Raw genomic sequence first — 12,911 nt, 5'->3', positions numbered from 1 at the left:
AAACTTAGCTGGAAAACCAGTATATCTAGGACCTTAATGTAGACCTTAAGTGGTTTGTGTGTGTAGCCATGCATTTATATAAATACTTTAATATATTTGAATTTTTTTAAGGTTAGTTTTAGTTCTGAATTTTCTGGGTGTAACCGGATGGCTTGCCCCTATAGCATATGTCTACATTGCGTCTGAGAGCAAGCCTCCCAGCCCACATCTACAGTCTTGTGTTGGTGGTGCTCAAGCTAGGGCATGAAGATTAGCTGTGTAGACATTGTGACTTGGGCTGGAGCTTGGCTTCTCGAGCCCTCCTCAGACTTCAGCACAAGCTGCAAGGTCTCCAAACAAAGCTATTTTGCAGTGTGCTAGCGCAAGCCCACCTGCACAAGTCAGCAGACCCAGCCTGGGGGCTCACTCCTGGATGCAGTGCAGGCATACGGTGATGGGACAGAGGCCTGGGTCCAGCTGACCCTATTCACTAATAAGGTGACCAAGTGTCCGGTTTTTGATCGAGATACCTGGTTGAAAAGAAATCCTGGCGCTGACGGGGCCGTTGACTGTCTGGTTGGTGGTGCCACCCGGTGGGGCTGGCATGCTTTTTGCTAGCTGCCGAACCATGCGGCTCCCAGGAAGCAGCTGGTATGTGTCCACCTCGCTCCTATGTTTAGGGGCAGCCAGGGGGCTCTGCACACTGCCCCCACCTCAAGTGCTGCCCCCACAGCTCCCATTGGCCGGGAACTGTGGCCAATGGGAGCTATAGGGGCGGTGCCTGCGGACAGAGCGGCATGTAGAGCTGCCTGTCCACACCTCTACATAGGTGCTGGAGGGGGGAAGTGCTCCTGTGTCTGGGAGCTGCTTGAGGTAAGTGCCACCCAGAGCCTGTGCCCCTGAACCCTCTCCTGCACCAGTGCCCCTACCTGAGCCCCTTCCCGCCGTCCAAACACCTCCATCCCAGCCCAGAGCCCCCTCCCACCCTCCAAACCTCTCTGGCCCCGCCCCTGCACCCCAAATCCCTCATCCGCGGCCTCACATCAGAGCCCGTACCCCCAGCTGGAGCCCTTATCCCTCCATCCCCCTTATCCCAACCCCAGCCCGGAGCCCCCTCCCACACCCTGAACCCCTCATTTCTGGCCCCACCCCAGAACCTGCACACCCAGGCCAGAGCCCATACCTCCTCCTACACTCCAACCCCCTGCCTCAGTCCAGACCCCCCCCCCCCAATACTCCAAACCCCTTGGCTCCATCCCTCAGCCCAGAGCCCTCTCCTGCAACTCAAACCCCTCATCTCTGGCCACACGACCCAGTTGGAGCCCTCACCCCCGCTCGCATCCCAACCCCCTGAGCTAGCCCAGTGAAAAAGAGTAAGTGAGAGTGAGCAACGGGGGGAAGTGATGGAGTGAGTGAGGGTAGGGCCTCAGAGGAGGGGCGAGGCATGGGTGTGGCCTTGGCAAGGGTGTTCGGTTTTGTGTGAGTAGGAAGTTGGCAACCCTGCTTACTAAGGAGGCACATCTGAACAGGGATCAGCTGATTTCCCTGTAAAAAGTAACAGGAAATGGAAAGGGTTGGGCTGAGAGAATTTCAGGGACTGCCAGAGAAAGCAAGCCTGGCAATGGCTTTTGGAGATACCTCAGGGCAGAGACTAAGGCCAGCAAGATAATTGCTTGATGTTTTTGTATTTTTATTTTTTGATTTGTTGTTTGAGGGAGTGGGGGAAGGAAAGCCAAAAGGACCTGCGGGACTGATCTAGTTTGTGTTTCCTTGGGTAGCCCTGAAAAGGAAGGAGGAAGGTTGAAGGTGGGGGCCTGCGTAGCAAACTCAGGTCACAAGAGGATACCCCAAAGGCAGCTGACACTATAACAGTTGGTAATTGCATCATCCCTGTAACTGATGAATAGCCTAAAGTCTGAGAATTTTACTAATAGGCCAGTTCTTTTATAGAGAAGTCTCATTTCTATATTTTCAGTGGATTCAGTCCAGGTGGCATACTATTCAACGAAGAATGCCTGATATTCTGTTTGTGATGTAACATTATTAAGACTGTTTATTAGTCTACTTACGTATTATATCTAGGGCCATCACATTGACCTTTTCTAAATGTTTCTACAGATTGCGAATGGTCAAAGGGAGCTTATTGAGTCATACAGTGTAAAAAGGAGGCATTTTATTGGGAACACAAGCATGGATGCCTGCTTGTCTTTCATCATGGCAAACCATGGGAGAGTAAAAGCAAATGATGTTGTGTTTGATCCATTTGTTGGAACAGGTATTTCTTTTTCTACTGCTGAAAAAAATTGGGCATTTCTTGCTTTATATACATTGTGTGTGAAAAGTAAGTTCTTTAGGGGAGGGATTGTTTGTTTGTTTGTGCAGTGCCTAGCACAGTGAAGTCCTGGTTCACGACTGAGGCTCCTGGTCCTGGTTCATGACTGGGTGCTGCCACAGTACAAATAAGAATAATTATAAAATCAACTGCTTGGTTATTTCCCAGAGTCCTGTAGAGGAATTGGTTATAACTTCAGAAGGACTGGGTAGATTTGCTGAAAATGTAGAACAAAGTACCTTCCCAATTCTTTATTTACCTCGAGTAACATTTTTAAAAGTGCCTAAGTCCCATTTTCAGAAGTTATTTAACTGTTTAGAAGCCAAAGTCACTCTGACTTTCAATAGAACTTAAGTTCCAAAATGATGTGAAATTTGAAGTTAGACTCCTAAGTCACTGTAGGAACTTACAAGGGGCAACATTCTTAAAACATTTTTGTAGGGGAGTTGTTAGGATGGTATTGAAGAGCAGAGAGCACCCTCGAGGGTACACATTAGCATGGCAATTGTGGGAACACATTCTTCAAGGGTAGAAATAATGAGCAATTCCTTGTGTCCTGGGGAAATGTAGTGACAAAATTGTCCACTTCTTTCTCTGGCTGAGGTTTTTTTTTCCTTTTTCTGACAAGTCAGTAGGGGGAGCTTTCATTCCATTTTTTGGATCACTTGTGAGATATTCAAGTACCTTTTCCTGCACTTTGTTTAAATTTGAAATGGAAAAACGTATGTTTCAGGATGTGCCATTTAAGTAGATTATGTCAAGATAATTCCGTCAATTTTTTCAAAGGATATAGATGAAGGAGGGCAGTGGATGTGACTTAGTGAAATCCAGGTGAACTTTGATCAGGTATCCAGAAGGAACTCGGGGAACAAGAAATGATCTAAAGGTATCTCTGCTAATGTAGAGGGGAGGGGAAGGGAGTGTTTAGTTGGCAGGAAGGGTCCAGAGAATGAATGGCAGCAAGTCCTCATTGAGAAGTTAGAAATGAGGAGGAGCAGGTCCCACAGTTCTGGGACTGGTTCTCTTTATTATGTGTAAATGTGACTTGGAAAATACACTGATTTTATGGCATCAGTGTTTTTCGAATGATACAAAGCATTTGTCGGTTCCACATTTTGTATATAATATAGTTCATGTGCAAACTGAGATTTTCAGTCCACACTATAATCTCTTCAGAAACTTCTTGTGTCTCTACTCTTCCCGCCCCCCCCCCCCCGCCCCCCAATTGGTAGTGCTTTTTGGAAGGTCAAGGAAATTTACTTTGTTCTGCTTTTCTTGGCAGATTCATTTAATTACAATATTTGTATTTAAATACAAATAAAGTTATAAAGCAACTTTGCAAGGGAATTCATTCTCTTAGGAAATCAAACTTGGAGAGAGAGGTGGGCAAGGTTAGAACGGGAAGAATTCATTGTAGTAATGGTGGAAGTACAGAAATTGAAGACAGTATTATACGTTCTTTATCATCAATTTTGTATTCTGTATGATTCAGTTTTAAAGTGTGACTATTTGATATAGGTGGGAGGTAAAACCAGAGACTTATTGAGTGGTCAGTTCATGTTTCCTAACTCTTCCTTTTCTGCAATCAAGAAAATATTTATTAGATGAGCAAAGTACGCTTTCTTGCTCTGTTTATAGGACTGGGTGGTATATCATACTTGGGAACAGGGCTAGCTAAATTTGTCTTGACTTTCTGGAGGCACTGCCCATCTGTTCTGAGGGATTACAGTCGAGAAGGGAAATGGGTGACTCCTTTAGGGTGAGTAACCTTGTTTTTCCCGGATCCAATTAACAAAGAAAAGTGGAGGACAATTTTTGTTTTCTCCTCATTTTTACTTAATTTGAATTCATCAATTTATCAGTGTAAGAGGGTTTTTTATATGCTCTGAAATGGTGTATTTAGCGTATATATTTAATGAGTGTTAAGAATACACAGATGGTGATGGGTAGCATTTGATTAATGTAGCTGTGTGAAACTCCTCTTCAGATTACGGCTAAAGTAAAAATCTGTATTATGAACACAAAGGGTCAGACTGTGAACCCCTTACTCATGTTGGTGAGTTTATGCTCATTATTTCTTGACCTACCTTCAGTAGACATGAGGAACAATTGATCACAGTCCTCTTTATAGCAGCCCTTAACATATTGGAAGACTGTTATCAGGTCCCCCCATCAGTCTTCTTTTTGCAAGACTAAATATGCCTAGTGTTTGTTTCCTAAGAAGTCAGGTTTTCTAAACCTTTTATCATTTTTGTTTCTCTTCTCCGGACTCTCACAAATTTGTCCATATCTTTCTTAAAGTGGGGTGCACAGAATTGGACTCAATACTCCAGCTGAGGCCTCACCAGTGTCAAGCAGAGAGGGACAAGTACCTCCTGTGTCTTCCTTGACACTCCTGTTAGTAACCCACAGAATGATATTGGCCTTTTTCACAGTTGCATCACATTGTTGACTCCTATTCACTTTGTGATCCATTATAACCCCCAGATCCTTTTCAGAGGTACCACCACCAAGCCTGTTAGTTCCCATTTTGTAATTGTGCATTTGATTCTTTCCTTCCTATGTGAAGTACTTTGCATGTGTATATTGCATTTAATCTTGTTGATTTCAGACCAGTTCTCCAATTTGTCAAGGTCATTTGGATTTCTAATCCTGTCCTCCAAATTGCTTGCAATCCCTCCCATCTCGGTGTCATCTGCAAGTTTTATAACCATACCCTCCATTCCATTATCTAAGTCATTATCTTGGCTACTGCACAGTGTCGTCTTGTGAAGGTGGCCCACATCTTATGGTTTTCATTCCATCTCATTTTAAGGCAATGCACTTTAGTACGTGGGAGTGGATGCCTGCCTTGCAGAAATGGGCACCCTTGTGAGCAGACCATACGATCAGCCTCCAAAGTTAAACGAAGGTTCAGTGAGGAGAATAAAAGGGAAAATAGTGTTGGCATACAGGGGACCTCACAGTAATATTATTTCTAATAGAAAGGGGCAACTGCCATCTGATTGTAACCCAGAGTGGCACATGTGTTTTCAAATTTCTCATGTTCCTCAGTACAGACTCTCAGGTAGCAATATCCATGACAGCAGACTCTTATCTTTTCTTTGCAGGTGGCCTTCTTATATCCTCTGCACGTTTTGGAGCATATGTGTGTGGTACTGATATAGATTATAATACTGTCCATGGATTAGGTATGTTGGATATTTTCTTTCTGAACAAGATAATTCTAACTCTTCAGTATGTAGGTATCTTTTATAGCAGATATGAGTAGATCCAGGTATGAAAGGAGCATTCCTCTTCACCGGGTTTGTTTTGTGAAACATCTGTGATATACTAACTCATTTACAGATATAGTCTAGCTAGTAATCAGAATATTAAGGGTCAGTAAGATATAAAGATGGGATTTTTTAAATTTTATTTTAAAGTTTTCTAATACATATAACTAGTTATAACTGCCAATCCAACAACACTAAGTGATGGCATCTGGCATGGCAGTGCCTGACATGGTTCAGTTTAGTGATAAGATTAGCAGGTAGATTGGTTTGGCTAACAGTGATGTCCCAGAGCCATTGGGTTGTGGGGGCAAGCATAGTGAGGTTCCATCCAAACTTATTAAATGTGACTGAGTGAGGAGGAGTTGGGCTTTGAGATGAATGTTTTCTTTGCAGTGGGTTAGAACTCCCTAGTGCTCAATTTTAAGTATTTTGGCTTTAATACCAGTTTATATTGGCAATTTTTGTTACTAAAAGCTTTTAAACTTTTTTTGAGGTTTTTAGAGTTGTCTAATTATATTGATAGTGCAGTTAGAAGTAGTAGAATTCAGTATTACAACTATGTGTTCCCATTGAGATATTATGCCTTTGCCACAGGTATATATTTTTTAACCTGCAAATATTCAAGATGAGAGACAGTTGTCTTCATATTAAAGTTAGATACAATGTGTTCTCTCTTCCTGTTAAATCGCGGAGAAGTACTTTCATGGTGAGAAATGACCATTGGCTTTATTGAATCCCTTTAGTTTTCTGTGTTAAATTAGGATAAAAGGTTAGCCACTGTTAGTCTACCATAGGGATTAAAAAAAAAATAGACCACTGCTAGTACTAGTGGAACCATCCTGTTTTGTCATACAGTAGTTATTTTCTTAGTAGCTTTCAAAACCCAAAGTTCTAACAATATTTTTGCTATTTTGGAATATTCTTGTGTAGATTAAATTTGATGTATGAATAGGGTTTTGTGTGGTATATGTTAGCATAACATGAGTGCCTTGTAAACATTAATAAACTTTCCTCACAATATCTCTGTGAAGTAGGGGAGTTTAATTGAACTATTCTCCCTCTCATTTGCATTATGGAACAACGTAACTGAAATAGAAGCCCTGACTAGAATAACTTCTGATACTTCGAAGAATCCTGACAGCCACTTTCCCCAATAAGTAGAACATGTCCGGTGACAAGAGATCTTAAATTTGTTTTTATTTGAGGCAACTACTCAAATATGAATCCTGTGAAGTGTTGTGAGATCTGCATTAATGTGAAAAGCATTATATAAGAGCTAGGTGATATCATTATTCTCTTAAAATAAATAATGAAAAATCGGAACACTTTTGCCACATCTGATTTGCCTTAGATCAGTGGTTTTCAACCTTTTTTTCATTTGCGGACCCCTTTGAAAATCTTAGACATAGTCTGCAGACCACAGGTTGAAAACCTCTGCCTTAGACTATGCCTTTTTTATTTTCTTGCAGGCAAGGCTAGCAGGAAGAACCAGAAGTGGAGAGGACCAGATGAGAATATCAGAGCTAACCTTCGGCAGTATGGTTTGGAGAAGTACTATCTTGATGCACTTGTTTCTGATGCATCAAAACCTATATGGAGGAAGGAAATGCTTTTTGATGCAATTATTACAGATCGTAAGTTGATTAATGTCCTAAATATATATGATTCATAACAGCCTAACTGTGGTATCCAAAAGATTGAAACCTGGCTCTTAATTTGTGTAAAATGGAGAAGTTTGCATCTACCATCTTGACATCAGAATGGCCTGCTGAGCCCACAATTCTGCTAATAGAGTGTGCTGGAATCTATGATTTCCACATTAGAAATGATGAACATCATAGGCAGCATTGTAGAAATTGGGGCTGCATTTTGACTACTTCTGCATTTAATCTGAGTATGTTAAATACCTAATGAAATATGGACCACTTTATTAAAGCATTGTAACTATTCATTAACTTATTTCCACTGAAAGAGTAATATGGTTCCTATTTAGAAATAATCTTGTCGTCTCCTATACCTTTACTGAGTCATACTTCTTTCTATGTAAAGAGACGTTTCTGTTCAATTTTTAAGTTGTGCTGCATTGCTCTTGAGCCTGGATTCAAACATTATTGAAGTCCATGGAAAGGGTCTGACCGACTTTAATCATGCCTTCGATTAAGGCCCTGAAATGCTCATTGAAATGCTTTCAAACAAACTCTAGTGCATCTTCTGCACACTTGACTACCAGCAATGTTAAAGATATAAAAGGTTCTCTGCTCTTTTGAGTCTCTTTATTAGACACTATTTGTCATGAGCAGAAGACCTAAAAGGCAGCACAGTCTACTAGACTAAACGTGGGATGGGGAGCCAGGAACTCCTGACCTCTGCTATGGCTCTGCCCTGACTTGCTATGTTATCATGAGCAAATCAGTTGAGACTCTATTCTGTTGTCCTTGTTCCTGGGGAATATTACCTTGTTCCAGGAGCCAGTCCCATTGATTTCATCAGGACTGCTGACCAAACGAGGTAATACCCTTACTCACGATGTGCATTAGAATCAAGCCCATAATCTCTGTGCTTCAGTTTCCATGTCTGTAAAATGGAGATGACATTTCCCCGATGCCGTGGCAATAAGAGCATTAGGAAAGCTTACAGAAGTGTTGAAGATGAATTAATGTTTGTACAGCATTCTTAAGGCTGTGCGGAGATGTGTAAAAAATAAAGACTTGTGTAGTATTTTTAGGAAATGTTTTTTGAAATGTAGACGATTACAACCATTTTGAAATGTGTTACAGATTTTCTAAGTGCATTAACGGGTTTGTTCTTCAGACTTTTGTAGTGGGGTGGCTGCTTACTAAGCACCCCCTTGTGGCCATGTGTCGCTTTAGACACCCTGCTCCTCTTAGCCCCCCTCTTGTGGGTCCCTTAAGCCCCTCCTCCCCCTGCAAGTCTCTCTTTTCTGGCTAACAGCATCCCCACCTGCGGCTGGTTTAATAATAGAAAAGGTTCAAACAATCCTCAGTCCTTAATAACAAAATAGTTCAAACAAGCAATCATCAGAGAGTCCCTAAAATAAAGTTCATAATGACGACACAAAAATTCATATTCAGCCCTGGTTCTTCTGCCATACACAAAGCTTTGCTATACCCAAGTCTGTGCTAACCAAATCTGCCAGTCCCAGACCTTTCTGGTTGGAGCTCTGGCCCTGGCTTTCTTCTCTTGTCATTGTTTCCCCTTGTCTTGAGGGAAAAGCCAGTGTATATACCACCCTCCTCCAGACAGCTGCTCCCAATGGGCTGAAAGAGAAGGGAGCCTGGCCCGGTCTGCACTACAGGGCTCCTGATCCCAAAGTAGTCCAAGTATTTTACAAAGCAATAGATAGTGGTAGTGAAACAGCTAGACAGATGAGCTTAACAGCCATAGCAAGAGCTAAGACATAACCTTGGACATTTACAACCTGTTGCCCTGAGATTGAGAGAGGAGACTGTTGGCCAGGGCACTAGGGATAACCCATATCTTTCTGAAAAATGCAATTGGACTTTTAGGGTCTACATGGGCATTCAGCCAGGGATAAAAAGAAGAACCGTGGCTACATACATTGTCTTATACTTAGATGGTAGAGTCTTTGGAGCAGAGACCACGTTTTTGTTCTGTTTGTATAGTGCCTCGCACACTGGGGTCCTGGTCTATAACTGGGGCTCCTAGACACTACCATAGTACAATAACAATCTCTTTTCTGAAGCTCCATTTCCCAATGCTGCCCTGCAGCATCAGTGTGGCAGGTCCCATCCCAGGGCATACCCCTTCGAGGCACAGTGGGGCCCTGCAGGTATCTTGCCCTCCGTTCCCTCAATGACATACTTGCAGTCAAGAGTACTTAGAGTAACACTTCACTTCCTGGGGTTCAATTTATTGGCCCAAATCCTTTCTGAGGTTTTCAATTTCACTCTCATTCCAGGGCATCTGGTTCCTAGTTCCCCCTCCAGTTACCTCTGAACCTCAACGAGGGAGCTCTGTCAGTCCCACATCAGCCCCTGGCCTCTCTGGAGAGCCAGGCCATTTAGTGGGCCTTTTCCAGTTCAACTTCCTGGTATAGGATCTTCTGGCCCCCTCTAACCTTAAAAGGGTCATTAAACCCCATTACAAGATGAAGCAAGGGAAGGGGATTAACAGTGTCGTGTGTTGGAAATGTCAGGAAAATATTTTAGCCAACAAAATCATTAAAAAAAAAAAAACAAACCACCCCACTTCAGCACCATATTAAATAGTTTTTAAGTGGTTAGTGTTCTATTACAGTTGACTGTTTAGTGTCTCACTGATGAGACCTTTTTGAAATAGCTTTAAAAAAGTGAGCCTTAGGATCAAGATAAACTTTTAATGGATACATCTTGAAGAAGTTAATCTTATAAACTCTTTGCAACTGCTACCACATGTATGCTATTGTAGAATTTCGTGACGTTATTTGTGTAAAGGGTGAACTCCTGATCTCGACATTATGTACTTACTCTATATAGCTCCATATGGCATACGAGAAGCTACTAGAAGAACTGGTTCACAAAAAGAAATACTTAAAGCAACAGAAAGAGGGTAGGTAAACCTTTTATTCATTGTACATATCAATGTGTTAATGGAAGGCCAGCCACAGTTTTAGAAACTTACTTCATTGCTGTCCTTTAACCAAACAATTTTAAAAAGTACCACTGTCACTACGTAGCTTGCAAAAGTGACTGGCAGTGCCAATCTTCCTGAAATAATCCTCCTCTTTGGCCAAGGGAGTTTTCTAGCTTCTAAGTCCCAAACTCCTTCTCTTACATTTACAAAATGGCTTCACGTCATCGTGCCTGTCCTTGAACAGCTCTACTTAATCCCCTGAAGGCTCCAGCATCCAGTCCAAAGTTGCTTACCTTTTGTTTTAAACCACCATGTCTAGGGCCCTACCAAATTCATGGTCTATTTTGGTCAATTTCATGGTCATAGGATTTTTTAAATTGTAAATTTCATGATTTCAGCTATTTAAATCTGAAATTTCAGGGTGTTGTAATTATAGGGGTCCTGACCCAAAAAGGAGTTTGTGTGTGTGTGGGGGGCGGGTGGTCGCAAGGTTATTGTAAGGGGGTTGCGGTACTGTTATCCTTCTGTGCTGCTGCTGGTGGCAGCAGCTCTGTCTTCAGATCTGGTCTCTTGGCTAACAGCTGCCGCTCTCCAGCTGCCCAGCTCTGAATGCAGCGTTGCCACCAGCAGCAGCACAGAAGTAAGGGTAACAGTACTGGAACCCCCCTACAATACTCTTGCAACCTGTCCCCCAAGCACAACCTCCTTTTTCAGTCAGGACCCCTATACCATAGCATGCCACCCTTACTTCTGCGCTGCTGTTGCCTTCAGAGCTAGGTGCCCAGCTAACAGCTGCCACTCTCCGGCTTCCTAGCTCTGAAGGCAATGCAGAAGTAAAGATGGCAATACCGCAACTCCTCTAAAATAACCTTGTGACCCCCCACCCCCACCCCTCACAACTCTGTTTTGGGTCAGGATCCCCAACTTGAGAAACATTGATCTCCCTGTGAAATCTGTATAGTATAGGGTAAAAGCGCACACAAGACCAGATTTCACGGTCCATGACATGTTTTTCGTGGCCATGAATTTGGTAGGGCCCTACCCATGTCTTTTAGTTTCCCTTGCCCCCCTCTTGTGCTCACCTGCAGCAGGCATTCTCTGTCCTGGCTGACAATCTCTCTGTTGTTGGGATGACAACCTTTTCTGCTGCTTGGCCTTGATTTTCTGTTTTCAGATTTCATGTCAATGTCTCATCCTCCTTTGATTCTTACAATAACGCTTAAGAGAGACACTGTACAAAATATTTATATTTCAAAAGTGATTTTAGTTGAATAGTTTTCTTTGCAAATTCCATCCCTAACATTTAAAAAGCCACTGTGAAAGAGTTTGGATGCAGATTTCTCATTAATTTTAAGTGGGATTTGGTCATCTAATACCCTTACCTGGCTTTGCAAATCTCAGACTGTGTTCAAAAAATAAAATAAAATTGTGGCTATTACTTGTTCAGTATTTTTTTTCAATATTGTTTAGCACAGAAAATCACATCTCCATTTCCTCGAACTATCATCTGAGTGATATCTTTTTTGACTTGTTAAACTCTGCGGCAGAGTACCTGGTGATGGGAGGAAGATTGGTGTACTGGCTACCAGTTTACAAACCTGAGTATGTACTCTTCTAAATGCCTTGATATCTAGTCTGTAGTAGATAAAAATTATAGTATAACCTAGCTATAATTTCTTCTAGGGTGAGATGTCTCTAGAACTTCCTACTGGGGTTTAAGAGGGATTCCTACGATTTTCATATATCAAAACTGGGTGGGTGAAGGGGAGGAGAGTTTGGAACAGTTTTTGAAAGGAGAGAGAACCATGTGCAGCCAGTTAGAAATCAAAACGTTTATTTTTTTTTCAAAAATGTATGCTACTGATAAAGGAATGGAAAACCAGAGTACTGGAATCCAGGTAAACATCAAAGCTAAATGCACACCCCTTTAAGAGCAGGCAATATTCGTTTGCCTTTTTATTGGGGCATGACTCTTTTAAAGAGAGAAATTCTGGACAATTAACTTCTCCAGGAGAGTCCAGAGGTCAGGTGACCAAGAGGAATCATGACTGCCAGGCTTTATAAGAAGCTGCCTGTAGCTCAGTTAGGGGAGAGGCAGACTTGCAGGAAACTGGAAATGCTGGCTGTTCAGCTGCATAGGTGTGGGTTATGACTATGGTGGACTAGGCAAGCTTACCAGGGGTCAGGTGGTTCCCTGTGAAGAGAGTGAGCTGGGGTGGAGTCTGCCAGAGGAGCTTGTCTAATGAGGCCTGGGAGAGGCCCAGGAGAAGACCAGCCTCTCTCGTCCCTCCACTGCACTACGAGGAGTGGGTGAGCTGACACACCTGCCATGAGAGGAAAAGGACTGTTATGTCTCAAAGCCTGGAGAAGGCTGAGAAGAGCGGAGAACCCTCTGCCAATAGGGCAAGGAATCATTGGGCCCTGGAGGAGTGTATATGACTTAACTGAGTATGGAAGGACAGTCATGCATCAACATGGTTGAAAGCTGTAGCCGGTTCAGCAGGAAGGCACTGTGTACCCCCAGGAGAGCAAGCCTGCACTAACAGGGCAGAAGGACTATTAAGTCTGGGAAGAGCTAGAGAAATTTGTTTGGTTTGGCCTTGGGTGATTCTTGGAAGGGGAAGCATTGACCAAGGGTTAAACTCCACCCCGTCCATCTGCCTGGGAAAGACTGGGGCAGCTGCTAAAGTGGGGGAAACAGAGCCATGGATGTGACTAGATGCAAGGAGAAA

At 42.8% G+C, this 12,911-nt stretch overlaps 1 protein-coding gene across 10 annotated transcripts in view; it reads left to right on the top strand.

The window, feature by feature from the left end:
• Nucleotides 1–12,911, top strand: part of TRMT11 (tRNA methyltransferase 11 homolog) — a 58,059-nt gene that overhangs the window by 20,777 nt on the left and 24,371 nt on the right. For all 10 annotated transcript variants that reach the window (XR_007773899.1, XM_050949745.1, XM_050949743.1 and 7 more), the window contains exons 7-11: nucleotides 2,098–2,254; nucleotides 5,422–5,502; nucleotides 7,056–7,220; nucleotides 10,083–10,155; nucleotides 11,650–11,781. Coding sequence is in view for 9 of the 10 variants with exons in the window: in XM_050949745.1 (XP_050805702.1) it covers nucleotides 2,098–2,254; nucleotides 5,422–5,502; nucleotides 7,056–7,220; nucleotides 10,083–10,155; nucleotides 11,650–11,781 (608 nt within the window). In the remaining variant the exon portion in view is untranslated. The remainder of the gene's footprint in view (nucleotides 1–2,097; nucleotides 2,255–5,421; nucleotides 5,503–7,055; nucleotides 7,221–10,082; nucleotides 10,156–11,649; nucleotides 11,782–12,911) is intronic.

Source organism: Gopherus flavomarginatus, chromosome 4, assembly GCF_025201925.1.
Source record: "Gopherus flavomarginatus isolate rGopFla2 chromosome 4, rGopFla2.mat.asm, whole genome shotgun sequence".
In the NCBI taxonomy this organism is placed as follows: domain Eukaryota; kingdom Metazoa; phylum Chordata; order Testudines; family Testudinidae; genus Gopherus; species Gopherus flavomarginatus.
The sequence above is the reverse complement of the archived record's forward strand: the minus strand, read 5'-3'. Positions and strand labels throughout refer to the sequence as shown.